The following is a 27,528-nucleotide window of genomic DNA, read 5'->3' on the forward strand; positions in this document are numbered from 1 at the left end:
TTCACAGATGAAGAAATTGAGGCCTAGAAAAATTTACTTGGCTGAGGTCCCACAACTAGTACATGGTGGATCCAGAATTTAAACCCAGGTCTAAAGCCCAGGTTTGTGGTTTCACATTCTGTACTACCTCCCACATTTTCTATCCATCTGTTGACACATTCTTATTGTCATTTTTTTAACTGAAGTTGGACTGTTGTGCAAAATATTTTGCTTCTTTTTTACTTAAAATTTGATTTTGTTCCATTTCAGTGCACATAACAGTATTAGATAACATATTGAAGGTTTATTAGGTACTTATATATATCTTATTTTTTATTACTAATTTACTTGTAGTAACTGATCCTCACAACAACCCTGTGTGGTTTTATAGCTTCCTCGTTATTTCACACATGTGGAAACTGAGTCCCAGAGAGATTAAGAAACTTGCCCAAGTTATGTGGCTAGTCAGTGGCAGAGCTGGGTGCAAACCAAGGCATTGCTACGTTGAAGTCCATCCCATATCACACCACCACTTCTTTTAAAAGCATAGATCAGTGAGTTCAGTCGCTCAGTCGTGTCCGACTCTTTGCAACCCCATGGACTGCAGCATGCTAGGCTTCCCTGTCCATCACCAACTCCCGGAGTTTACCCAAACTCATGTCCATTGAGTCGGTGATACATCCAGCCATCTCATCCTCTGTCGTCCTTAGTATAAGTATCCTGTAATTTTTTAACTCACTTCTTAAAGATAAACATTTTGAGATTCTTCTCATGTAATGCAAATAATCCATTTATGAGTTGTAATATTTTGTATTTATATAAGTACCATTGTACTACAATAATTACAATAATATAGTTATAATCATAATGTGTGATATTCTAGATAGTACAGAAGAAGTAGGGAACAGATAGTTTCACCCTTCAGGCGATTTTTCTAATTTTTAAGAACATTTTTGTTATTTTTTAAAGGTATATGAGACTCTATACCCATTATACAAAAATGTAAGCATAACGGTTGTATGATGTAGAAAGTAAAGACCCTTAAAATCCCTACTCCAGAGATAACCACTTAGAACAATTTATATTTTTCAAGATGTTTTTCTGTGTGTGTCTATTTAATTATATTTCTTCCATACTAAATTGTAAACCCAGGAGTCAGGTATTTTGTTTTCATGTATACTTCCTGGCATGTGGTCAGTATCCACTAAATGTAGAAAGAATATTATAATTAAAGAGCACAGGAATTCACTAACACTAAAACACTAATGATGTCTGACTTCTAGAAGCCTGGGTGTTTTTTTAAGGTATAAGAAAGCCCTCTATAAAGAAAAAAAATGTTACTAGAGTATGAATTTATACTTTCTGGAGTTCTGTGATATTTTTCTAGTTCTGTATTGCATTTCTACCTTACTATAATTTAATGTTTTATTTGTATTACATTATTATTGCCATGTTTACTAATATTCCAGATTAGTGATTTCCTAATTATGTCATATATTTTATTCTGTACTGTGCCAACAGTTCCTGGTCAGTAACTCAACTTTAATATCAGTTCCTTTAGGGTATGTATCCTGTGAGCCTGTGTTGGAACTTTCATAGTATATATTACCTAATATATAATCCTTGGTTCTAGGCTTCACGAGCTTATAGTAATGATTTCTAATCTGGACTCTGAGGAATATTTTCAGACATTTAAAAAATTTAATTAAAATTGTGTCTATTTGTGATAAGGTCACATAGATTAAATATATAGTTATTTCTGTATGGAATCACATCAATTTAGAGAATGTAACTGCCTGTTTTACGCTAATCATACGGTGTAATTGGAAGTATGCAGGTGTGGGGGTCATTGATTAGCAAAATATTAAGAAAAGAAATTGTCTTCTGGTAATGATAATTTGTGTTTAAGGATCCAGGAATGACCTTTTTGGTAATGCTTCTCTGCGAAACATTGTTGTCTTGCTACTGTTTCACCGATGAGAAGCTGAGGTCTGTTTGATGTATTGTTAAGGTCATGCTGTGATGGTATTGGGTGTGTGTGTGACTCCGCCTGTTCAGTCTTTCAAGAAAGATCGGTTGTGTGTCTGCAGTGTGCCAGACACTGTGACAGGTGCTTGGGAGACAAGCAATAGTCAGGATCCCTGCCCTCGAAGGTGTTTAGAGTTTAGTGGAGGAGATTAGTTAAGCAGTGAAATGAAAAACTATAATGGAAATAAATGCTGCATGGAGTGAGCCATCTTGTGAAGTTTGAAAATAATCTATTAAGAGTACACTCACTTTGGACACTAACTGCAGGGTTTTGGGTCTTCAGTCCACCTTCCCTTCTGACTCTTGCAAGTTTGGGGAGTCCCCAAACCCATCCTCAGGTTCTGTAGTTTGTTAGAGTCATAGACCTCACCATAAGCTGTGTATTAAACTATGTTTCAGTCACATGATGACTTTATTACAGTGAGAGGACACATTAAACTCAGCCATGTGAAGAGACACGTGGGTCAGAGGCCAGGAGCGTTCTCTGTACACTGCTTCTGGTTGTCTTCTCCCAGGGGAGTCACAGACAGCACCAACTTCACTGGCAGTGATTGTGACAAAGTGCACAGTGTTCAGACCATCTCAACTGATTCCTGGGATGCAGTGTTTACTGGCCCTCAGTCTCCAGCCACATGAAGGCTGAGCTGTTGATCCAGAAACCACCCCGGTCACATTGTGAGACTGTCTGTGTGGTGCCCAGCCCCCAGGTGAACACAGACGCTTTTACCAGGCATGGCTCTTCAGGAGCTTGGAGGTCACCTCCCAGGAGCCAAGGGCCAAGGCCAGGCCTCTCTTAGGGCGAGGCCGAAGTCTTCACTACGCACATGAAAATGGGACTGACCTTTCAGGGAGATCTGAGAAAGTTTCCCTGAGTAAGTGACAGTTCAGCTGAAATCTAAAGGTTAAGTAGGTGTTAAGTGGGAGAAGGAAGTTGAGGATCATCCCAGATTACTACAGCTGTATGATGGAAAGGAGTAGGGCTGGTAGCGTGTACTGGAAGAAGGCCACTGCAGCTGGACTGGAGAGAACACGGGCTGGGTGGCAAGAGATACAAGCAGCACATGAGTCAGGGTTTAGTATGATCAGCTATAGAGAAACAACGGTTTATGAGAAAGACAGGTTTTTCTCTTTCCCATCCACTGTCAAAGCCAGCAGGGTGGCAGGCTCTTTTACTTTGTTCCTTTGTATGTGCTTTCTATTCCAGTTACTTCTTGGTCTGAGATGACAGTTGGAGTTTCAGCTGTTTCTTCTCAACTCCACATCCTTGACAGTAGGAGAGGACAGCACCCTCCTTTTTGACGGACGTTTTCTAGAATTTGCCTGTGCCGCCTGCTTTCTTTTCTTTGGCTAGAACTCAGTCATATGACTGTACTTGGTGGCAGAGAAGACTGGGGAGCTGTCTTCATTCCAGGTGAATGTGGACCCAGATATATGTGAGTCCTTTGTTCTGGAAGAAGGAGAAGGTGGATATTAGAGACAGACTCCCCGCTTCCTGCCAAGGTGCCGACAGAGGCAGATCATGCTTGAGCCCTTTGTCTGTATCCTAAGAGCAGTAGAAGGTTACTGAGGTGTTTTAAGAAGGGTGATATGATTAGATTTTCATTTAGAAGAGATCACTTTGGCTCCAGTGTGGGGAATGTGTTTGAGGAAGGAGTGGTAAAGGGTATGAGATGACATATCAGTTAGTAGACTTCTGTAGAAGTCCATGCCAGAGTAGGTAACACTCCTAGTAGGGATAGATGTGAACAGATTTGAATAACACTCAAGAGATAAAGTAACTAGCACCTTTAATGTGTAACGATTGGGAGTGTCTAAGGAAGAGAGCATATCAGTCAATGATGATGCCTGTGCTTTTCTTTTCTCCTTTTTAAAAAATTGACCTTCCAGTACACAAAATGGAATTACGATTATCCCTTATTCATGACATACATTCCTGCTCTCCTTTACTTCACTCATTTGGCTACTTTATAACTAGTAAGCACCTTAGAACTTACCCTAGTAAACCTGCCAAGTAAACCTACCATCTGTCATTCCGTGTCCCCCAACATGGCTTTCATCCTCCGTCCCTTCATCTGAGTAACCTGCATGTTGAATTCTGTATCTCATTTCCTTGCTTTCTACTCTATATAATTTTTTCAAATCCTGAAACGGCCGCGTGTGTATAAAATTTTAACTTTATAAAAAGTATCATGTTCTGTGTATTTATTGATAGTTACGGGGTTTTGGATTAATTTTATATTATTAAGATTTATCCAACTTATTTTGCATGGTGTACAATAGTGATTGCATGAACATGCATGAAGAGTAAGCAGTTGTTTGCTGTTGTTTAGTCACTAAGTCCTGTCTGACTCTTCTGTGACCCCATGGACTGTGTAGCCCACCAGGCTTCTCTGTCCATGGGATTTCCCAGGGAAGAATACTGGAGTGGGTTTCCATTTCCTCCTCCAGGGGATATTCCTGATCCAGGGATGAAACCCATGGCTCCTGCATTGGCAGGGAGACTCTTTACCACCGAGCCACCTGGGAAGCTTAAATAATTATTTTTTCTTCGTAAATTAGTGTTTTAGTTTTCATTTGCATCACTGTGAACTGTGTAGCTCTACTTATTTTTGTACATCTATTGTAGATGTGTGAATTTCTCCTGATGTGTAACCAGAAGTACCATACTACTCCATCTGATAGGTAAATGTATAACTTAAGGAGGAAATATCAAAGTGCTTTCTGAAGTAGAGGCTTCAGTTTATACCTGTACTAGCAATATCTGAGTTACTGTGTAGCCATGTACTCCAATATGCGGCATTGTTAGGCCTCTTTGATTTTTGCCAGCCAGCTCATTCTAAAATGGTATGTCTTCGTAGTCTGAGTTTACATCTCCCTGGTCACTAATCCTGTTGATAGGGTCTTGATACCTAGTGGCATATGTGTTTCTTCTGTGAAAGTCTTAAGTTACTTTTCTGTAGGATTAATGTACTTTTCTTTTTGATTTCTAGGCATTGTTTATATATTCATGATACTGCTTCAAATTGGTACTTTATTGTTTTACTTTTTATGGGTGTTTTTTGATGATGGAAATTTGTATTTTAGAGCCTGTGCTTTTTGTATCTTGTTTAATAAAGTGTTATCTATCTGAAGTTATGAAAGATATTTACCTATACATTTAAGTTTTAATTTTTGATATCTATGTCCATAATTCATCAGGAATTGGATTTTGGTCTATCACTTGAGGTAGGGTTTCAATTTTACCTTTTTCCCACCTAGATCACCCTTTTTTTGAACATCCATATTTCCTTATTTATCTTACATGCCACCCCTGTTGTATATGTGTTCCATACGTGTGTGTGTGTTTCCTGAGTTGTGCTGATCACTTTTGTCTGTCTCTGTGCCCATACCACCCTGATTTAATTCTTTTCACTTCTTTGTAAGTTCTCATATCTAATAGGTCATGTCTCCCCTACCTGCTCTTTTTTGGAAATATCCTTCCTGTGCTCTTCATATAAATTTCAGTCATCAAACTGTATCAAACTGTATGAAAACTTCTATTGGAATTTTGACTCGAATAACATTGAATATATATATCAACTTGGGGAGAATTTATATCTTCATGATATTAAGTCACAAACATAATATGTTTCTCTATTTAGACCTGCTTTTATTTATTTACTTTTAGATGTGTGTTTAAGCTTTTATTATCTTTAATATGTTGCATAATTTTCTTGATAAAGGTCTTTTACATATTTTGTTAGAGTTATTTTAATTTCTTGATATCTCTGTTATAAATCATCTTTTCTTCAGTTGCATTTTCTAGATGTTTGCTGCTTGTATAAAAGATAATTAATTTTTATGTCTTAATATTATATTTAGCCATCTTCCTCAACTCTGTTATCTCTGTTATTTGTTGGTTTGAGAGAAGTGTTTCTATCTAAATTACTATATCAATAATACCAGTCTTATTTCCTTATTTTGAATCCCTCTGTCTCTGTTTTTCCTATCTTATTGCCTGGTTTAAACCTCCAATAAAATCATTGTGATTTTAGAGGGAATGCTTTTACCATTTCCCATTTCAGATTTGTTTTTTCCTTAATATTCTTTTTTGGGTAAGGACATTCTTTTAATAATTTAGTAAGTGTCCTTATTATGGAAGGACTAAGTTTTTTCAGATGCTTTTCTGCATCTGTTAACATGATCACTTTTATTTTCCCTCTTAATAGGTTAATATGATTAGTTACATTTATGAATTTTTCTAATATTAAATCATTCTTTCATATCTAAGATAAGCCCTGTTGGTCATGATATATTCTCTTTTTATGCACTGTTTAATTTAATTCAATATTTGTTTAGAGTTTTTTTAACATCTATATTTTTGAATGAAATGGGCCTTAATTTTCCTTTCTTGTAATGACTTTGGCTAGTTTTTGTATTAAGGCTGTGCTTATTTCATGAATTGGGTTGAAATTTCTTCTGTTTTGTAATTGTCCTGAAGAATTTGTATAAAATTTAAATGGTCTGTTTCTTCAAATTTTGGTAGAATTGGCCTATGAAATCATCTGTGCCTGGTATTTTCTTTGTGAATGTATTTTTAACTACTGTAGCCATGTGCTAGTTAAAAGACTTATTTGGGCTACTTATTTTTTCTTGACTTAGTTCTGGTAAGATTTTTTTTTAATTTCTCCATTTTAGTTTAAGTTTACAAAATTGTTTTGTATGATTGTTATTCATATCCCCTTATTTTGTTTTAATCTTATTTTTAGTTGTATACCTGACACCTTGAGTTCTGACTTGCACATTTGGGTAATTCTAGTTTTGTTTGCTCCATTAACCTATTGCCCTTTATTATTTCATACTAGCATTATGTATGCAGAGAAGGCAATGGCACCCCACTCCAGTACTTTTGCCTGGAAAATCCCATGGATGGAGGAGCCTGGTAGGCTGCAGTGCATGGGGTCGCTAGAGTCGGACACGACTGAGCGACTTCCCTTTCACTTTTCACTTTCATGCATTGGAGAAGGAAATGGCAACCCACTCCAGTGTTCTTGCCTGGAGAATCCCAGGGACGGGGAAGCCTGGTGGGCTGCCGTCTCTGGGGTCACAAAGAGTCAGACACGACTGAGGCGACTTAGCAGCATTATGTATGGGGCTTCCCTGGTGTCTCAGTGCTATAAAATCTGCCTGCCAGTGCTGGAGACATGGGTTTGATCTCTGGGTCAGGAAGATTGCCCGGAGAAGAAAATGGCAACCCACTCCAGTATTTTTGCCTGGGAAATCCCATGGACAGAGGAGGTTGGCAGGCATACAGTCCATGGGGTCACAAAAGAGTCAGACATGGCTTAGTGACTAAACAACCACGAGCATTAGGGTTGGAGAAGGAAATGGCAACCCACTCCAGTATTCTTGCATGGAGAACCCTGTGGATGGAGGAGACTGGTGGACTGCTGTCTATGGGGTTGCACAGAGTTGGACACGACTGAAGTGACTTAGCATGCATGCATTGGAGAAGGAAATGGCAACCCATTCCAGTATTCTTGCCTGGAGTATCCCAGGGATGGAGGAGCCTAGTGGACTGCTGTCTATGGGGTTGCACAGAGTTGGACATGACTGAGGCGACTTAGCAGCGGCAGCAGCAGCTTTAGGGTAGCAACCCAGTGGATCTTGTTTGTTTTTAGCCATTTTCAATCCTTCCTGTAAACTGTATTAAACCGAACCTTTCTGAATCACTGTTTTTACTGCTATTTCCTATTTAAAATATCTTACTCCTAGGGTAAGCTCCTAATTACTTACCAATACTGATTTAGTAGATGACTAAGGACCCCATACTCTTGACTACAAGCCTACTAATACAGGCAGACCAATATACTTATTGTATCAAACATGTCATCTTAATTTGTTCCTTTTTGTACCCTTTTCTCTTCCTGGAATGAATTCCCTTCTCTGTTCTCTAGGTTCTACTATGCTTTCAGTGTTCTCTTAAAAGTGGTGGTGGGAAAAACTGGCTCTTGCTCTAGTGGGCAGGGCCTTGCTCAGTAAGCTTTAATCCAAGTGGATTCCCTCCCTGGTAGTTTTTTTGGCCTGAGGTGGCCCAGCCCTCTGGTCTGCAGGCTCTATGGTCCAGTTAATGGCAACCTCCAAGAGGGTTTACGCCAAAGGGGACCTTCCCAGACTGCTGCTGCCAGTGCCCCCATCCCTGTGGTGAGCCCCTGACAACCCACACCTCCACAGGAGACCCTTCAACAGTAGCAGGTAGTTTTGGTTCAGTATCCCGTGGAGTCATTGCTCCTTTCCTCTGAGTCTCGGTGAATACAAGGTTTTGTTTGTGCCCTCTGAGACTGGAGTCTCTGTTTTCCCTAGCCTGTGAAAATCTTGTAATCAAATCCTGCTGGCCTTCAAGGTCAGATTCTCTGGGGATTCTCAGTTCCTTTGTCAGATTCCTAGGCCGGGAAGCCTGACATGGGGTTCAGAACCTTCACAACGGTTGGGAGAACTTCTTTGGTATTATTTTGTGGGTCACCCACTTTTCGGGAATGGGATTTGATTTTATCATGATTGTCCCCCTCCTGCTGTCTTTCTGCAGCTTCTTCGTTGTCTCTGGACGTGGGGTGTCTCTTTGGTAGATCCCAGTGTCCTCCTGTCGATGGCTGCTCAACAGCTAGTTGTGATTTTGGTGCTCTTGCAGGAGGAGATGAGTATGTGTTCTACGCCACCATCTTGAACTGGAAGTCCTGTCTCTGCTTTTTAATATACTGTCTAGGTTCGTCATAGCTTTTCTTCCAAGGAATAAGCGTCATTTAATTTCATGGCTACAGTTACCATCAGTAATTTTGGAGCCCAAGAAAATAAAGTCTGTTAATAAATATTAAAAAAGTATTAATTTATCCTATAGCTATGACTCAGTGAAGATTGACTATAATTTATAATGCAGTACTTCAAGCAGTTTTAGATGCATTTCTCTAGGCATCTGCCATGTTCTTTTCGGTACGCCAGGATAAGAAGTTGTTCTCTAGCCTGTGTGTTGTGAAGTCAGGTAGCTGGCAGCATGAATGTGTGAATTGGATTTTGTGTAAGAGGTAGAGAGTGGAAGAGCTCAGATGAATTAGAGAATATATGGCCTCTTCAAGGAATTCAGACCAAATTCCTAAGGTTCTGGGGCAACCCTTCTTGTGACCTCCTGGTCTAGCCTTCCTTCTGTTGTTAAACTACTGCTTTATTTAAGTGTGTTACAAGTCAGAATGCTTTTAGTAGAACACTCAGGACTAGTTAAAGATTTAAGCAGTTGGAGACTGTATACATAGTTTATACTGCAGAAATTATTTTCTGAAATAAGTTTTAAGTTCTCCCGAAAGGATGTATATAAGGTGATTTTTACATGTTTCATGAGGACAAGGACCGCATCTCTTATGTTCACTGTGTGTTCAGCATTATCACAGTGTCTGGCCCCCAGTGGGTGTTTCAGTAAATATTTGAACTGAATGGCTGTGAACTTTTTAGTGTCTGAAAAAGAATTTTTTGCTACTTCTGTGCAGTATTCCCCCTCTTATCTGCTGTTTTACTTTCCATGGTTTTGGTCAGCTCTATTTGAAAATATTAAATGGAAAATTTCAGAAGTAAACCGTGAGTTTTAAACTGTGTGCTGTTCTGAATAGTGTGACGAAATCTCATGCTGTCCTCCATCCCACATGGGGTGTGACGCATCCCTTTGCCCCTTGTGGATGCTACCAGCTCATTAGCATAGGAAAGAACAGTTTATTTTTCGGGGTTAGTACTGTGCATGTTTGAGGCATCCCCTGAGGGTCTTGGAAGATCTCCCCCAAGAGAGACTCATGTGCTGTTTATAGCCTTACCACTTGGTGGCACTAAACTCATTTAAAAACCTAAAGAGGCATATTTATACCCATGCACGCACATAATGACTATTCTTCACACAAACACAAAACAGGCTGGTAATAAATTATGGATACTGTTAAGTCCTTATTAACTACAGAAGAGGAGGATCAGTAACCACATGATTTTCTCTATCTTTTTTTTTTAAACCCAACTTTATTGACATATAACATACACAAAAAACCTGCATATTTAATGTATACAGTTTGATGATTTTGCATAGAGTTCTTTACTAATCCTTTAAAAAAATTTCTGAAGTGATAGATTACAGATTTGAAGTTCTTAGATCATAGGAGCGTTTGTTAGTATTTTCTGCCATAGCCTCAGTGCCTAGTGTCTAGCATTGGGTATAGACTGTGTCTTTAATGTGTCATCATTTTGAAAGAATGTGTGAATGAGTATAAATTTTAACTTCTGTTGACTTCAGTCCTACCAACCCATCCCCAGATAATTTTGGCCCAAGATAAGACAGCCCTAAGTCTTGTTTTAGTTAATGACCTTTATGATGTCTCCTTTAATCATTACAAATTTTCATCCAAATTTACTAAAGAACTGTTGTTCAGATCAGAATACATATTAAAAGAAGTCAGCGGCAATGTTAATTGGATTCTGGATCTACTGTTACTTTTCTCTAATCGTCAACCATACTGTAAGGGGAATTCGAAGAGTGTGGTGTTATTACTGTTTGAGAGTTGGGAGTAAGAGAGTGTTCTCTAATGGAAAAAGCAGGCTTATCAAGGAATTTCTTAAACATACTGCAGTCAAAAGTGTAAGAACTCACAGATATTTATAAGATTTCAAAAGTCTCTGACCACAAAAAAGTGTAGGCGTGTAAGAGTTAATGAAGGAAGATGATTGAAGAATTTTATTTTGAAATCAGGCAAAATAGAAGTAATTTATCAAATTGTCAGATCATAACATTTTTGGAAAATGGTTTTTAATTACAGTGTAGTAATGAAATACAGCAGTGGGAATAAATTGTATTTTAAAAAATAATTTATCAAGTTTAACTTTACAGTGACTCTAGCTGGCATTTGCAATGATGGTCTGAGACTCTTTCCAGCTCTGTAATCTCAGCTCTGAGTAGGTGCTGTAGGGAGTGTGGCAGAAGCCCTTGTCCATAAGTAGGTTATAATCTCGTTGGAGAGACCACAAGTGTGTATGGAGCCAGCCTCCAATGTTGGCAAAGTACAGGGATTTCTCACACCAGATCACCTGACTCTTAGCTCTGTGCCCTCTGGGCAAGTTACTTAACCTCTTTGTTCCTCAGCTTCCACAAATGTAAAATGAGGATAATAATATTACTCCTTCTTCTTAAATTGTTAACTGACAGGATTAAAAGAAGCCTAGAAAAGTACTTGACACATAAGTGCTATCTAAATGTTTTCTTCTCTCAGTAGAATGTAAGGGCCTCACAATTTGTTAAATAAATAGTTAATAGCTAGAGGTTAGGGCTGTAAAGATTGCATTGAAAAATATGTGGACAGTATACTGCTGTTTATGCTGTCGTTTTTAGGAATTCAAATGAGGGAAGAAACTAATATAGATTGTTGCATAATTTCTCTAAAATTACACAGGTAAGTTAGAGTTTGCAGTGGATTCTGAAATTTGGATTGAGTATTTGTAGGCAGAAACAAGCTTATTAGGAAGTGAATAAGAGGGAAGGATAGGCTCTTTTGGTTTTATCAGGTATATTTTAGACCAGGAAAGATGGATTTCGTTACTCTAACTAGATTAGTCTTCAATTATGAGTTCATTTAATTTATTTGATTCAGCTCCAGAATTGCATAAAATTCCTGAAAATAGATTAAAAATGGAAATTACTCATGTTTATTATGTTTATGCTAATACTATATTAAGTAAAATTTGGAAGATATTTTTTTCATATTTTAGGGGTCAGTGTCACCAGTTGAAAGCTGGGTTTTTTTTAAACACATTGATAATATTTTTCCTTTTATATTTTATAGGTAATTAATAATGCTTGTGCTACTCAAGCCATAGTAAGTGTGTTATTGAACTGCACGCATCAAGATGTCCATTTAGGAGAGACATTATCAGAGTTTAAAGAATTTTCACAAAGTTTCGATGCAGCTGTGAGTACAATCTTATTATTCCTAAAATATCTTGTTTGTGGTGGTTCTTATTTTAATAGGCTACTTTTAAAACTTATTTCAGATGAAAGGTTTGGCGCTGAGTAATTCAGATGTCATCCGACAAGTGCACAACAGTTTTGCCAGGTAAAAGGACTTTATATTAAATATAATATTGGCTGGTTTATCTTTGCCGATTTGTTTCTCATTGTTTTTCTCTTCCCTGTAGACAGCAAATGTTTGAATTTGACGCTAAGACAGCAGCAAAAGAAGAAGATGCTTTTCACTTTGTCAGTTATGTTCCTGTTAATGGAAGACTGTATGAACTAGATGGATTAAGAGAAGGACCGATTGACTTAGGTAATGTGGTTCCTATTCCTGGCATTTCAATTTTGATGAAGAAAAAAGGATTAGATGTTTACCTTTGTTTCAGTCACAGTGTGGTGTAGGTTTTGAAAGGGGAGGTGATGTCCTTAAGCTCTTCAGTCCTTTATGAAACTAAGTAATAGACAGTGAGGACATGTTGACTACTGTAGTTTCATTGGGACCTTTAATTTTTTCCTATGAGAAAAGTGTTTTTAGTCCCTAGATTACATAATTTATTTTTGATTTTTCAGTTAACTTTTAAAAACTACTTCTTTCAGTGAACTTAACTTGTTATTGATAAGAAATATGATCCCATCCCTGTCATCTGTGGTAAAATATTTTCCCTTGGATTTAGATCTTTCAGAATCTCTGTAATTCAGTGTTCAACAGTCTATAGGAATGTTTTTCTTCAAAGCTTCTATTTAAATAGTGCAGTACTGTGCTGTCCTTTGTGCCAAAGGGTGGATTTGTCCTGATCCCACCCCAACTCCAGCCTGGAGCTCATGATAAATGGTTATTGAGTGAGGCTGAGGTGGTTCTGATCTAGTAATGAACTAACAGACCCACAAAAGAAGTTTAACTCCGTATTTTACCTCATTAAGTTTTCCTTTTCTCTTTTTAAAGTTCGGTTTAAGTTCAGTGAAACCTGTTTTTATGAAATTGGAAAAGACTCTGATGCTGGGAGGGATTGGGGGCAGGAGGAGAAGGGGATGGCAGAGGATGAGATGGCTGGATGGCATCACTGACTTGAGGGACGTGAGTCTGAGTGAACTCCGGGAATTGGTGATGGACAGGGAGGCCTGGCGTGCCGCAGCTCATGGGGTCGCAAAGAGTCGGACACGACTGAGCGACTGAACTGAACTGAACTGAATGTTATTTGCTATTCGCAAAACTTTTATACTTCCAGATTAAAAACTAAAAATTGAAGTTTTATTTTGCTTATTCTATTCGTACTGCCCACACCCATGCCTGGAACCAGTAGTTCATCTAATGCAGATTTACATGTTTAAAAATATTTATTTTTCTATGTTTCTTAAAGAAAATTAATAGAGTGTTCTTTGAATTATGTAGAAGTTGATTTTTTCTGGTTGGGGGTTGATCTGATCTCTGCATTTTCTCTCTGGGCATCTGTCTGGTCAGCCACTCTGTATTCATTGGATCCATCAGCTGTAAAGGACGTAAACTATAAAACAGAACGGCCAGTTTTGCTACGCAGCTGGGGCTATGCTAAAATATAGGTGAAAAGGGAGGATTAAAATAACTGGGTAAAATCAGTTTTGCGTTGTGTGTGGATTTCAGTATTTTTTTTTCTATAGTTGTGATGGTGGGGAGTCAGATAAGGATTGAATCCTTATTTTGTCACTAACATGTGAGCAGGCTTTTCTTAGCCCTCAGTTTCATCATCTGTAAAATGAAAGGCAGTCATCCTTATCTCACAGAGACAAAGAGTTTTAATGAAATAATTCCCTAATTCATTACTTTCTCAAACATTTGTCTAGCACCACTAAGGGACACAATAATGTGACAATGCAAATTACGATAACTTATCATTTCCCCATAATCATTCCTGAGAAAGTAAGAGTTGAAGCTTAACATAGTTATGCTAAAAAGTTTTTTACTATAATGAATTTGCCAAAATATTAATAAAAAATACTTTGAGTAAACTTTTGAAATAATATTGATGTCAAATCTGAAGTAAATGCTTTTGCATTTCTTCCTAGGTGCATGCAATCAAGATGACTGGATCAGCGCAGTGAGGCCAGTCATAGAAAAAAGGATACAAAAGTAAATGCTCAGCTTATCTCTTTGGCATAACGAATGTCCTCATTTTTAAACATTTCTTTAAGCCTTTTTTTTTTATTGTTGTTTTAACAATACTTACCAAACTTTTTCTTTGGATTGGATTAATATGTTCAGGAAATCATACAGAAAAATTTCTAAATTCTACATAATAATAAGTTATCTTGTCTTCATAGGAGCTAAATATGCACATCTCTGTTTAGGTAGATACTTTTTACAGTTATTTTGTGAAGTTTATTGTTTCAGGGCTGTCTTTTTTATTAAATTAATTTTTATGTTGAGATAATTATAGATTCACATTAAGTTATAAAAATAAATCAGAGAGATCCTGTGTACCCTCTACCCTTCGGGAGGAACATCTTATAAAACTGTGGTATAGTGTCACAGCCAGATACTGATGCTGATGCAGTCAAGATGCAGGATAATTCCATCACTGCAGTGGTTCTTCATGATGCCCTTTTATAGCTGCAACCACTATACCCCTGCTCTGCCACCCCCATCCTTAATCCCTAGTTCTATAATTTTTGTCATTTTAGGAGTGTCACATAAATGAAATCATAAAATATGTGACCTTTTTGAATTGACTTTTTTCACCCAGTGTAATTCTTTGGAGATTCATCCAGGATGTTAGGATTATCAGTAGTACCTTCTTTTCTATAGATGAGTAGTAGTCCGTGGTATGGATAGTCTATTATTATTTTTTTTTTGTCCATTCAGCTATTGAAGGACATCTGGATTATTTTCTGGTTTTTGCTATTATGAATAAAGCTGCAGTAAACATTTGTGTACATATTTTTATGTGGACATAAATTTTTGTTTCTCTGAGATAATACCTAGCTGTATGGTAAATGCATGTTTGATTTTTTTAAAGAAATTGACAAACTCTTCCAGAGTGGCTGTACTATTTTATTTTACATTTCCACCTGTGGTATAGTATAAGTGATCCAGTTTCTCCACAAGCTAGCTAGGATTTGGTTTTGTCAAAGTTTTTTCTCTTAGCCATTTTAATAGGTGGGTAGTGATATTTCCTTGTGGTTTTAATCTGTGTTTCCCTAATGACTAATGTTGAAGATCATGCCTTTTGTTTATTTTGTAACTGAATTGTTTGTTTTCTGACTGTGGAGCCTTGAGGTTCTTTATACCACCAGTCCTTCCTCAGACACTTGACTGAAAACAGTCTCTCCCGGTCCCATCGACCCATCCTCCATCGTGGTCTTTCACAGAGCAAAAGCTCTCCATTCCAGTCTAGCCCAGTTTGTCAGTTTTCTCAATATGTATTTTTGTTGTCCAACCTAAGAAATCTTTGCCTAAACCTAGGTCCCAAAGATTTTCCCCTTTTTCTCTTTAAGGGTTTATAGGATAATACTTTACGTACAAGTCTGTGATGTATTTTGAATTAATTTTTGTGTGATGTGAAGTTAGGTCAAGGTTCATTTTTTTGCTTCATATTTTCAATTGGTTTAGCACCATTTGTTAAAAAAGGCTATCCTTTACTGAACTGCTCCTGCACCCTTATAAAAAAAAAAAAAATCCGGTTGGGCACATTTGTGTGGTCTGTTTCTGGGTTCACTCTTCTGTTCCACTGATCTGTTTTTTTCTTCTCTGCAAGTACCTCACAGTCTTGATTGCTGTAGCTTTATTATAAGTATTAGAATAGTCTGATGCCTCCAACTTTATTCTTTTTCTTTAAAGTTGTTTTAGCTGTTATAGTTATTCTGCCCTCCATGTAAATTATAGTGTAATTTTGTATCTACAGAAGTTCTTGTTGGGCTATTGATAGGAATTGTGTCAAACATCAATTTTAGGAGAATTGGTATTTTTTTTTAACTCAGCTGATGCTTGCAATCCATGAACATGATATGACCTTCCATTTACTTGGATCTTCTTTAATTTCTTTCATCAGCATTTTGTGGTTTTTAGCATACTAATTCCATACATGTTTTTTCAGATTTATATCCCCAGTAGATCATGTTCTTTTGACTGATAACGAATGATACTGTATTTTAAGTTTTAATTTCCATGTGATCATTGTTAGTGTATAGAAATAAAGTTTAATTTTTTTTCTTTCTTTGTCTTGCATCCTTCAACCTTGCTGAACTCACCCACCAGCTTTAGAAGCTTTTTGTGAATTCCTTGGCATTTCCTACATAGATAATCAGATCATTTGCAAATAGAGACAGTTTTGAATTTGCCTGTTTCTAATTTTGGTTTTATCAGTTTTTAAAGCTTTATATATTGTTGCAGGTCTGTTGTTTGGTGCATGAACACTTAAGATCACTATTTCATTTTGGTGAATTGACATTTTTACCATTATGCAATGCTGTCCCTCTCTAGTAATTTTCTTTACTCTGAAGTTTACTTTATCTCCGGTTCATAGTCTTTTCTTTTAGCACTTGAGAAATGTTATGCCACTCCCTTCTGGTCTCCATGGTTTCTGCTGATAAATTCAGTTATTCAGTGTGTTTTCACCCTGTAGATACGGTTAACTATATTTGTTAACTTTATTCCTAGGTATTTTATTCTTTTTGAAGTAATTGTACATGGAATTGTTTTCTTGGTTTGTCTTTCTGATAGTCATTATTAGTATATAGAAATACAATAGTTTTTATTAGCTATTAAAACTATTAATAGCTCTAATAGTTTTCTGATAGAGTTTTTAGGGTATTTTGTATTTAGTTTCATGTCATCAACAAATAGTGAGTTTTGCTTCTTTCTTTCCAATTTGGATGCCTTTTATTTCTTTTTATTGTGTGGTTGCTGTGGCTAGGACTTCTAATACTGTGTTGAATAAAAGTGGTGAGAGTAGGCATCCTTGTCTTGTTCCTGATCTTAGAGGAAAAGCTTTTAGCTTTTCACCATTGAGTATGATGTTAGCAGTAGGCTTAGCCCTTACTGTGTTGAGATATGTTCCAAAAGTTTGTTAAAGAGTTTTTAATCATGAATGGATATTGAATTTTGTCAAATAGTTTTTCTGCTTCTATTGAGATGATATGTGATTTCTCCCCTTTGTTTTGTTGATGCAGTTATCACACTAATTGATTTGTGTATGTTGAACCATCTTTACATCCCTAGAATAAATCCCACTTGATCATGATGTATGATCTTTTTAATGTATTGTTGAATTCAGTTTACTAATATTTTATTGAGAGTTTTTGCATGTGTGTTCACCAGGGATATTGGCTTGTAATTTTATCTGAAGTGTCTCTGATTTTTTATCAGGGTAATGCCATACTCAGAATGAGTTTGGAAGTATTCTCTCCTCTTAATTTTTTTTAAAATAGTTTGAGAAATATAAGTATTAATATTAACTGTTCTTTAAATGTTTGGTAAAATTCCCCTGTGAAGTTATCTGGTCTTGGATTTTGTTTGTTGGGATTTTTTTTTTTTTTTTATTACTGATTCAACTATTGTTATTGTTTGTTGTTTAGTCTTTAAATCATGTCTGACTCTGTTGCAATCCCAGGATCTTCTGTCCATGGGATTTTTCAGGCAAGAGAATTAGAGTGGGTTGTCATTTCCTTCTCCAGGGGATTTCCCAACCCAGGTATCAAATCCACGTCTCCTGCGTTGGCAGGCATATTCTTTACCACTGAGCCATCAGGGAAACCCTACTCATTCAGTTATATAACTAGTAATCAGTCTATTCAGATTTTCTATTTCTTTCTGATTCGGTCTTAGAAGGTTGTTTCTAGGAATTTATCCATTTGTTGGCATATCATTTTTCATAGTATTCTCTTATGATTGATTGTATTTTTGTGATATTGATTGTAATGTCTCCTCTTTATAAAAGCTTTCTTAAAATGTCAGTTTTTATGGTTAGCCAATTGGTAGATTTGTGTTTACCCCAGAGAATAAGGAAGTAATCAAAATAGATTATCTTAATTATAACAGTGTTACATTTCTTTATTACATTATAAACTGTCATTTTTTCTTAGGTACAGTGAAGGTGAAATTCGATTTAACTTAATGGCCATTGTGTCTGACAGAAAAATGATATATGAACAGAAGATAGCAGAGTTACAAAGACAACTTGCTGAGGTTTGTGGCCATGTGTTTTATGTACAAAGTTCTAGTTATTCTCTCAGGGAAACTATTTTCTTTTCTTCTTTCCTTCCTTCCTTTTTTTAAAATACAGATTTAATCAAGTATCCTGAGTGGTGGTTAAGATAATGCACCCTGGAGTCAGGCTTCCTAAATTCAGCTCCTGCCTTTGCCACTTAGTGAAAGTATGATTTCGAGTGTATTTCTTTGTGCCTCAGTTTCTTCATGTAAAGTTAAAATAATAGTCTTTACCTTAAATGTTGTTGTGAAGAATAACTGAGATGATATATATATACACAGACCACTTCAAAAAAGTGACAAATAGTATGTACTAAATGCTGCTGCTGCTGCTAAGTCACTTCAGTCGTGTCTGACTCTGTGTGACCCCATAGACGGCAGCCACCAGGCTCCCCCATCCCTGGGATTCTCCAGGCAAGAACACTGGAGTGGGTTGCCATTTCCTTCTCCAATGCGTGAAAGTAAAAAGTGAAAGTGAAGTTGCTCAGTTGTGTCCGACTCTCAGCGACCCCATGGACTGCAGCCTACCAGGCTCCTCCATCCATGGGATTTTCCAGGCAAGAGTACTGGAGTGGGGTGCCAAGTGTTCACAATTAACTATTTACTGTAATTTAATTATATAATTAAGCAAGTTAGAATATATTTGTTACAGAATTAATTGGGCACATTAGAGTCACATGTAATCTTTATTATTCCTTATGATGATTATCTTTCTAGTAAATATGATTGGCAAAGAGAATTAGTAATAGACAAAGACTTTTGTTTACATTTCTTTGATCACATTTTCCTGAGTATGTTTAAGCACATTTATTTTATAGCTAACAGAAGATTGTAACAATTCAGTACATTATACAATGGATGGTTTTTAGGTAAAAATTCATACATATTGTAGAACACAGAAATTTGGGAGAAATACTACTTCTTCCTTATGCTTACTTATAGGCCCTAAATAAGTATTTCTTTCATCCTTTAATATTACAGTTATTAAGCTGATACTCCATCCCCGATATTAAGATCAAAATTGGGAAATGACTGTACTATGTTTATCATCTAAAAATGTTTTAGACTTAAGCCTCAGTTATTAGGGTGTGCTGGTTCTTTTTCTTTTCCCCAAGGAGGAACCCATGGATACAGATCAGGGCAGTAATATGTTAAGTGCTATTCAGTCAGAGGTTGCCAAAAATCAGATGCTTATTGAAGAGGAAGTACAGAAATTAAAAAGATATAAGGTAGGTGTTTTTCTTTTGTTCCTTAATGTTTTAATATAGTGTAGTGTATTTTGATGTGAAGGTATATTGACTGCTTGATTGCTCTTCTCCCCATTATTCACATGTTTTCAGAATGTGTTGATTCGCCTGGTACCCTACAGAGGTAACTAGTAAAGTTTCTTTCCTTTTTATTTTTCTTCAAGTATTATTATGAACAGATATTTAACATCTGTTGCTAATGTTCACTGCAGTTATTTTTAATGCTCAAATTACCCTGTCTTTGACCATTAGGAGGCACATCAGGCTATCTCCCAAGTTCTTTGGATGTGACTGTCTTCATGTCTGATAGCTTCCTTGCTTTCTAGCATGATAAGATGTTTCAGACTCTATCTTGTGCATTTCCTGCTTCAGACTTGAAATTGGCCATTTTTTTCAAGAAGTCCTGAGTTCTTTTGGTGAGAAATGGTGTTTAGAAACCATTAGCAACCATTGGTTGCTCAGGGTGCTTAGCGATATTGATTCTTCATTATTTCCAGGACTTTTCAGAGCTAAGAAATACGTTTTTACTAGTTTCTTTTTTTATCTTTGAAGAGAAAATACAATTGGAATTCATGTTAATACTCGAACTAAGGATTAAAGGGCTTTATATTTGAAGTTAAGCATTTGTGTCTTTTCAGTTGAAAATCTTGGTTTCTATCAGCATTAACATATACTTACTTGCTTTGTGCTATATGTATATGTATATATGAATGAAAAGGTTCAGAATAGCAATGCTAGTAGTGTTAACAACTGAGAAGTGTTCTCGTAATTTTTTTCCTGAGGATATATTTCATTTTGAATGTGCAATCAAACTAGCATATTTTAAAATTCACTTGGAAAAATTTTCTCTTGGTGTCATTCTGTCTCCAATTTAGTACATAGCTGGGTTCATTTTTTAAATTTTCTTTCCAATTTTTTTAGGGTTTTAAAATTTTTAAATTATGTCAACCATTGTATAACTCAGGGTGAAATACTAAGCAAGCCTATCTTCAGTTACGTCATTTTTCTTCATTTGCAGTCTGTCTGATAAACCTTTTTCAGAAATGGAGAAGAGTGAAGAACACTTTTTTAATTTTGTAGGACGTTGGAAACAGTACTTTGTTGATCTGTCATGTTTGTCATGGTAGAAAAAGCAGTTTTCATGTGAAGCTCAGTCTCAGGCAGGGATTGTTCTTCTTTCCGTTGTTTACGATAGTGTGAGAACGCTGCTTTGTAACATACTTAACAGCCAACAGTGTGATTGCTAAAACACATGGACCCTGGGTAGGCAGGATTTCTTTAGGTGGAGGTGGTAGGAGCTGGCTCCAGAGTGTTCCAGACAGGAAAAAGAAGGCCAAATTCATGGAGACAGGAAAGTAAGGGATGAAAGCTTGAATGTTATCTTCTCTTTTATGTGGTATTAAAAAACTGCCTACTATTTATGTATTCTGGTGTAGTGTTGTTACATAATTAACTAATTTTTCATGTTTGCCTTAAGTATAACACTGAGTTTTAGAATGTTTGCTTTGTTTGAGAATGCTTTGTTCAAAAATTGGGCTAAAAGAATTAGCCAAAAAGAATTCTCAGACCAGATATAAAATGAACATGCTAAAATTTTATTTACTTCATTAATTGAGCAAACCTGTAAGATGTCACAACTAGTTCAAAGGAGAAGTCAAAGAAGCTCAAATTTATATAAACTGTAGGAATGCCAAAATGAATTTGCAAAAGATGGAAACTTTTTTTTTCCTATGGAAAGGGAAGTAAATTGAACCTCTACCAGACAGTGACAGGCTGCAGTCCCGTAACTTGGGAGAGTGTAGACAATGCATAGTTTTCCACCGGAGCACAGATTTTTCCCTACAGCTATTCCCTTTTTGGTCAAAAATAATCAAAGAAAGATTGTTCTTAATCACACAATAAAACTGGTCTTATTAAGTGTGGCCTTATTGTTTGCATAGGTGTAGTAGCAGGAGTGTTCATTTATCTTGTAGGCCTTTTTAGTTTGCTTTCATGAGTTATGTTTTCATAGATTATCTCAGATTAGACTTTTAAAAGCCTCCGTTGTTTGCTAAGCCAAGAGTAGGATGCTGTACCCCAGAGAACTCTCTCCACATATTTATTGTAATTTATTCTCAGTGGCAATGGAAATCTCATTATTTCTAATGCTTTTTGTATGATAACGGAGGATTTTCTTTCATTTCTATGTTGAGCTAGATCCAAAAATTAAAATATCAGAAGCTTAGTGAAAATAGTGTGGTTTGATATGTGTTTCATTTTCAGATTGAAAATATCAGAAGGAAGCACAATTATCTGCCATTCATTATGGAATTGTTAAAGACTTTAGCAGAACACCAGCAGTTAATACCACTAGTAGAAAAGGTAAGTCTTTTACTGGTGAGTACTTAAATTAGATTTAGAGTCTCTAAAAAATGTTACTTGACTTGAGTAGAGATAAAATTTGTTGAAGCTTTGCTTTTACTTACTTGTTTTTCAGCTTGAGAAATGCTGGATAGGTGTCATATTGCAAAATAAAAATAAGGAATTGCTTTGTTGCTTTAGCTTTCTGGAATCCTTAATGTTAGAAATTCAGATTGTGCTATATTAGAATGAAATTTAAAACATCTTTCTTTCTTCAGCTGAAAACAAATTATTAATTTTAATTATTGAAGTAATAGATGTTTCTCATTTAATTTAGCAAAAATTTGAATTATCATAGAGTTTAAAACTAGAATGAGCATTGAAAGGGGGAAAAGCATAACCTAGCCTGAGAAATAGGTTTCCTTATTCCCAACCTATTACCCTTTGCACTAAGGGAAAACTACTACAGGTTAGTGAAAAATTCTGATTACTAGGATTTTTTTCTTCCATATAAGGCACTTTAAGAAAAATTTTGAATAAATAAAGCGTATTTGTTTTTTGAGTTTATATGGTAAATCAGTGTTTCTGAAAGTGACCACTGGATACTTTTATTTATTTTTTTTATTTTTAACTGGAGGGTGATTGCTTTACAATGTTGTATTGGTTTCTGTGACACAGCATAGATCTCTTTATAACACTTGTTACCTGGCCCCTCCCCAGACAGTCTGGTTTAGGGAGGGAATCTGTAATAAGTTCTCCCAGGGGATTCTAATGAAGCTGGTCAGTTTACCACATTTTGAGAAGATAGTACTAGGCAAGTACAATTTTGGACCGTTAACTTAAAGACCAGAATACATTATAGATGTTTTTTGTTATTAACTTTAAGTTCATGAAGCACAGATACATTTCAACCCAACTGTTTGATACCATCAGGAAATCTGAATAATTCAAGATGTGTGTTCAGGTTTTTGTGTATACTTTATTATATAGATCCTGAACATGCTATGTACTGTGCTTAGTTGCTCAGTTGTGTCCAATTCTTTGCAACCCCATGGACTGCAGCCATCCAAACTCCTCTGGCCATGGGGATTTTCCAGGCAAGAATATTGGAATGGGTTGCCATACCCTCCTCCAGGGTATCTTCCCAACCCAGAGATCAAACCCAAGTCTCCCACATTGCAGGCAGATTCTTTACTGTATGAGCCACCAGGGAAGCCTGAGGATACTGCAGTGGGTAGCTGATCCCTTTTCCAGGGGAACTTCCTGAACCGGGAATTGAACCATGGTCTCCTGGATTGCAGGCGGATTCTTTACCAGCTGAGCTACCAGGGAAGCCTGAATTACCAAGGAAGTCTGAAGCATATGTTCAGCCTATGAACATATGCTTCAGCTTTTAGCATTAAAAGTAAAATTGTTGCAGGAACACTGCGAAATCTTCTCTTTACCCATATAGATTTTTTTCTATTCATGTATCTCAAGGTAGTAAAAATCATAAAAGTCCAAAATGTGAAACTAATTTTTAAAGGTTTAGAAACAATTAGGGTACTGTAATCCTCAAGATTGCCTGATTAACTGAGTATCTAGATATTAATATTCTTTGTATGAAACACTGTGAAATATTTCTCTGTTGAAAATACTAGAATATAGACTGCTATGGCAAATTATATGATATATCAGGTATTAAATATAGATAAATATTATCAGGGACCAGACAAATACTTTAGAGAAATTTTAAATGTATGTATTTTGCTTTAAAATTGGTCCATGAGTAAACTTTTTTGTGCAACTTTAGGACCATTTTTATTTGACTTTAATGACAGTATATTTCCATAATTTTTTTAAAAGCACAGTTAAAACAGCTTTCCAATTTTTGCATTAGAACCATAATTCCTTGGTTCACATTGTATTGGACACAGGGTGGCAGTATATGAATGCCTAGTGTTAGTAGAATACTAACCCAGTCTGTTCTTCATTTGTATTTGTTTTACTGAAAGAGTAGTTACTGACTTTCTTGTTCTTTGACTAATAATACTGCACAGGCAATATTGAGATGTATTTATTTCTTATATATATGCACCATCTGTTACATGCATAGATTTTGAAGGGAATTCAGATTCAGTATTTGATTAAAGTTTTTGAGATGTTTTGATTATCCAACATTTATCTAACTGAAACTGTATTTGAGGCAGTCTGTTAAAGTCAACAGATGTACACATAAGACACATCTCTGTCTTAAGCAACCTAGTTGGGGAGAGGATAGGAATACATAATTATAGTACTGTGCTGTACAATATTATTCTGATAAGTGCCAGAATAAAGTCATGCAAGAGATTCTGGGGGAAGCGCAGGGTAGCTCCTAAATATTAACTTTATGCCATTTAAAATTTTACATCCTCAAATTTTTACATCTGTTGTTAGAATTAGATGCTTAATTTCTACCAGTGAATCAGCTTCTTTAGTACACAAATATATTTTTGTTCATCTTATTTTGGAAAAATCATATTGTATTGAAATATCAGTTTCTGCTGATAACTGTAAATGTTAAAAATTAAAAACAACAGATCAAGATTAAATTTTATAGTTATATACAATATAAAGATTTCAGCAGTGAAAATTACTTAATAAATAAGTAACACTTCTGAGAAAAAATTACATGCAGAGTTCAGAAATGGATTATTACATTAAAACCCATCCTTCTTCCCCACAATGCCAAGTGAAAGAAAAATTAGGGACGAAGTGTGGAAGGGGTGGAAGGAACCGAACAGGAAGGTATGGCTACTTTTGGCGGTGTTGCTAAGAGCTAAAGCTGTCCAGGCTCCGATTTTTGAGAACAGCGGCATTTACTTACTGCCTGTGATGGCTTGGAAATATTTAAGCTGTGAAAATCTGTTAATTTTACAAAATAATAAAGAGCACAGACTTTGATTCTCCCAAGGGCCTGTGCCTTTAATGAATTAGGTTAAGATCTTGCCTTATAAGTGTTCTTGTTCTATGAAGCTTCTATTCTTATCTGATTAGTTCATTGAATGTATGTTAAATAAAAACTGCTCAGGAGGTAATATAAAAATGTATAGTTATAAAATTTCTTGTGCCATACCTCAAATCTGTTCCTTAAAGTATGAAATAAAATCAGCAGATTAACGTTTCACTTGTGAAACTTTTACTGATTCAGATATACTTATAATTCTTTAAAAATTTTATCCCAACTTTTATATATGTTTCTGAATCATTTTCTATCTCAGGTTTTTAGCAACCACCAATACCTACCATAGTTTAAAATCATAGATTTTGTTACTGTGGGGGATTCAGAGCAACCTCAGAGTATTGAATTTTGTCCAAATTTTACAAAGACATTATAATTCAATTGGTATTAAATAACTGATGTACAGAATTTACTTTTTCTAGCCCTTAATAGAGACAAGGTAGAACATAGTTGTTCACAATAATATCTATGTTAATACCTATGATTACAGAATTATCTGATTTGAGTCAACAATTTTTAATATCTCAATAGCACACTAAATAGAAGGAACATATTTCTGAACCGTGAACATTTTTTCGATGCTATTTTGAAATACAGTATTTTTTATTTTTCAATAAAGGCCAGAATACAAACTTTTGGTTTAAATCTCAGAAATGTTACTTATTATTAGCTGTTGCTTTTAGGCAAGTTATTTATTTTACTATAGAATCTATTTCCTCATGTAAAATTTGGGAATAATACTTAGTTCACATTATTGGGGATTAAATGAGATCTTTTTGGTCAAGGTATATAGTTATTTTTAACTTATTTAATTTACCTTTAGTTTTATCTGAATTATATATTTTAATACGTGAATGGGTACTCTACATGTCTTTGCTTATTTAATTATGTTGTAAAATTTGTTATTAACCAGTTAATTCATTCTTATTAATCTTAGTAAGGTACCTGTATATTCAGACATCATTAAGAAAAGAATTACACATTTTATTTCCCAGTTACATCAAAAATGGAATTGTGTTTTTATTATTTGGAAACAGAAAACTTCTTTGAGAAATCATATGCATCAAATTACAAATTATTCTTTTTAATTGAAAATGTTTACATATACAATTTAAAAAACTATATGGTACATACAACGTATTTACTCTTAATATATTGTAAGGCATAGCATTCAGTTTTGTCATACAGTTGTATAATAATTTTATCACCTAATGCAGAATAAAAAAAGATTATAGTTCTAATCAAGGAAGGTTTTTTCCTTAATTGTATAATATCAAGGGTTTAATTTACTTGATCCTTTCTGATTCAAGTGCCATAGTGTAAAGAGCATTATATTCTAGTCTTGTAAAAGCTTGCTTCTCAAATTGTCACCTGAGGGCCAGCAGAATTGGCATAACCTGAGAGTTTGTTAGAAATTTAGATCCTCAGGCATTTTATTGAGTCAGTCTGCATTTTGACACAGTTTCCAGGTTATTAGTTTGATAACACTTTCAGCTCTGGCCTCCTCAACTGCTGAAAAGTGAAATAGAATTACTGTGTTCAAGCTCTATACTTGTTAGGAGCTTCAAGTGAACAACTCTTGAAAATGTTTTTTGAGTCATATTAGTGAGGTTTATCCGGAGAAGGCAATGGCACCCCACTCCAGTACTCTTGCCTGGAAAATCCCATGGATGGAGGGGCCTGGTGGGCTGCAGTCCATGGGATCGCTAGGAGTCGGACACGACTGAGCGACTTCACTTTCACTTTCCACTTTCATGCATTGGAGAAGGAAATGGCAACCCACTCCAGTGTTCTTGCCTGGAGAATCCCAGGGACAGGGGAGCCTGGTGGGCTGCCATCTATGGGGTCGCACAGAGTCAGACATGACTGACGTGACTTAGCAGCAGTGAGGTTTATCAACATTCTGGGTATGTGATCCTTTAGTTAAGTTAAACTCACTTAAACTATTATGTTAAACTCATTTATTCAAATATGTAGAAATCAATATAGGATTTTTCTTATACTCAGTTTGTATGAGAAGTGGACACATAACGTAAATATATTGTTGTGAAATAGTTATGAATGAATACGTCTTTATGGAATGAGTAAATTTTTATCTTAAAATTATTACCATTATAATAATACATTTTCAACTTCGGGTAAGAAATAACCGCAAACCAAATATGATCCTTTTTATTGAGGACAAAGAATCACTATGTAATTGTCCAGGAGGAGTTTGTTGTGAGTCTCAAGTTATAAAAGATAATATTTTAGACATCTTATAAACAATGTATCTCAAGCCTTTTAGCTTAAGAGTGTCCTCTTAGACACATTTTAATATGAACTGAAACATACTTTTAAGATGTTATTGTATGCTGTCTTTAATTTCTAGGCAAAAGAAAAGCAGAATGCAAAGAAAGCACAGGAAACCAAATGAAGAAGACGCTTTGGGATGTGCATACATTTCTGCTTCTGCACTTATCTTCATGGAAACCATTAAGTATAAAGAACCTTGAGCAACTTTCTCACTGACTCAGTGCACGTTTGGCAGTAGTACCAGTCTGTCTTGTCTTTAATGCATGGATCCATAGACTCTCCCTACCTGCATCATGTGCATGTGGTGCGTCCTAAATAAAAGCGGTGTTCAGAGCACTGGCCCAAATTCCATTATTTGACATTGGATCTGAGAACTCCTGTTGGTTCTTTGGATAGATAACTGCCATAATGAATGTAGAAAATGGACAAATGCTATTCTCTACCTGTAATTGTTATAATTAATCTTTCA

The 27,528-nt window shown here is 35.8% G+C and overlaps 1 protein-coding gene across 1 annotated transcript; it reads left to right on the forward strand.

Moving 5' to 3' along the window:
• UCHL5 (ubiquitin C-terminal hydrolase L5) lies at window positions 1–27,392 on the forward strand. The gene is made up of 9 exons (XM_061382163.1): window positions 1–101; window positions 11,847–11,972; window positions 12,055–12,116; window positions 12,199–12,329; window positions 14,057–14,120; window positions 18,071–18,173; window positions 19,310–19,423; window positions 21,704–21,802; window positions 27,136–27,392. The coding sequence occupies exons 1-9, from the start codon at window positions 63–65 to the stop codon at window positions 27,178–27,180; spliced, it is 783 nt and encodes a 260-aa protein (XP_061238147.1). The 5' UTR covers window positions 1–62; the 3' UTR covers window positions 27,181–27,392.
• Window positions 27,393–27,528: the final 136 nt, after the last annotated feature.

The sequence above is a fragment of the Bos javanicus genome, chromosome 16, assembly GCF_032452875.1.
Source record: "Bos javanicus breed banteng chromosome 16, ARS-OSU_banteng_1.0, whole genome shotgun sequence".
NCBI lineage: Eukaryota > Metazoa > Chordata > Mammalia > Artiodactyla > Bovidae > Bos > Bos javanicus.

Bases quoted from the DNA above. Each gene is read 5' to 3' on its own strand.
- UCHL5 (XM_061382163.1), top strand. From the start codon at position 63: ATGGTGGATCCAGAATTTAAACCCAGGTCTAAAGCCCAG. The intron at 18,174-19,309 runs GTTTGTGGCCAT...CTTTTCCCCAAG, and splicing joins TACAAAGACAACTTGCTGAG to GAGGAACCCATGGATACAGA. The intron at 19,424-21,703 runs GTAGGTGTTTTT...TTTCATTTTCAG, and splicing joins AGAAATTAAAAAGATATAAG to ATTGAAAATATCAGAAGGAA.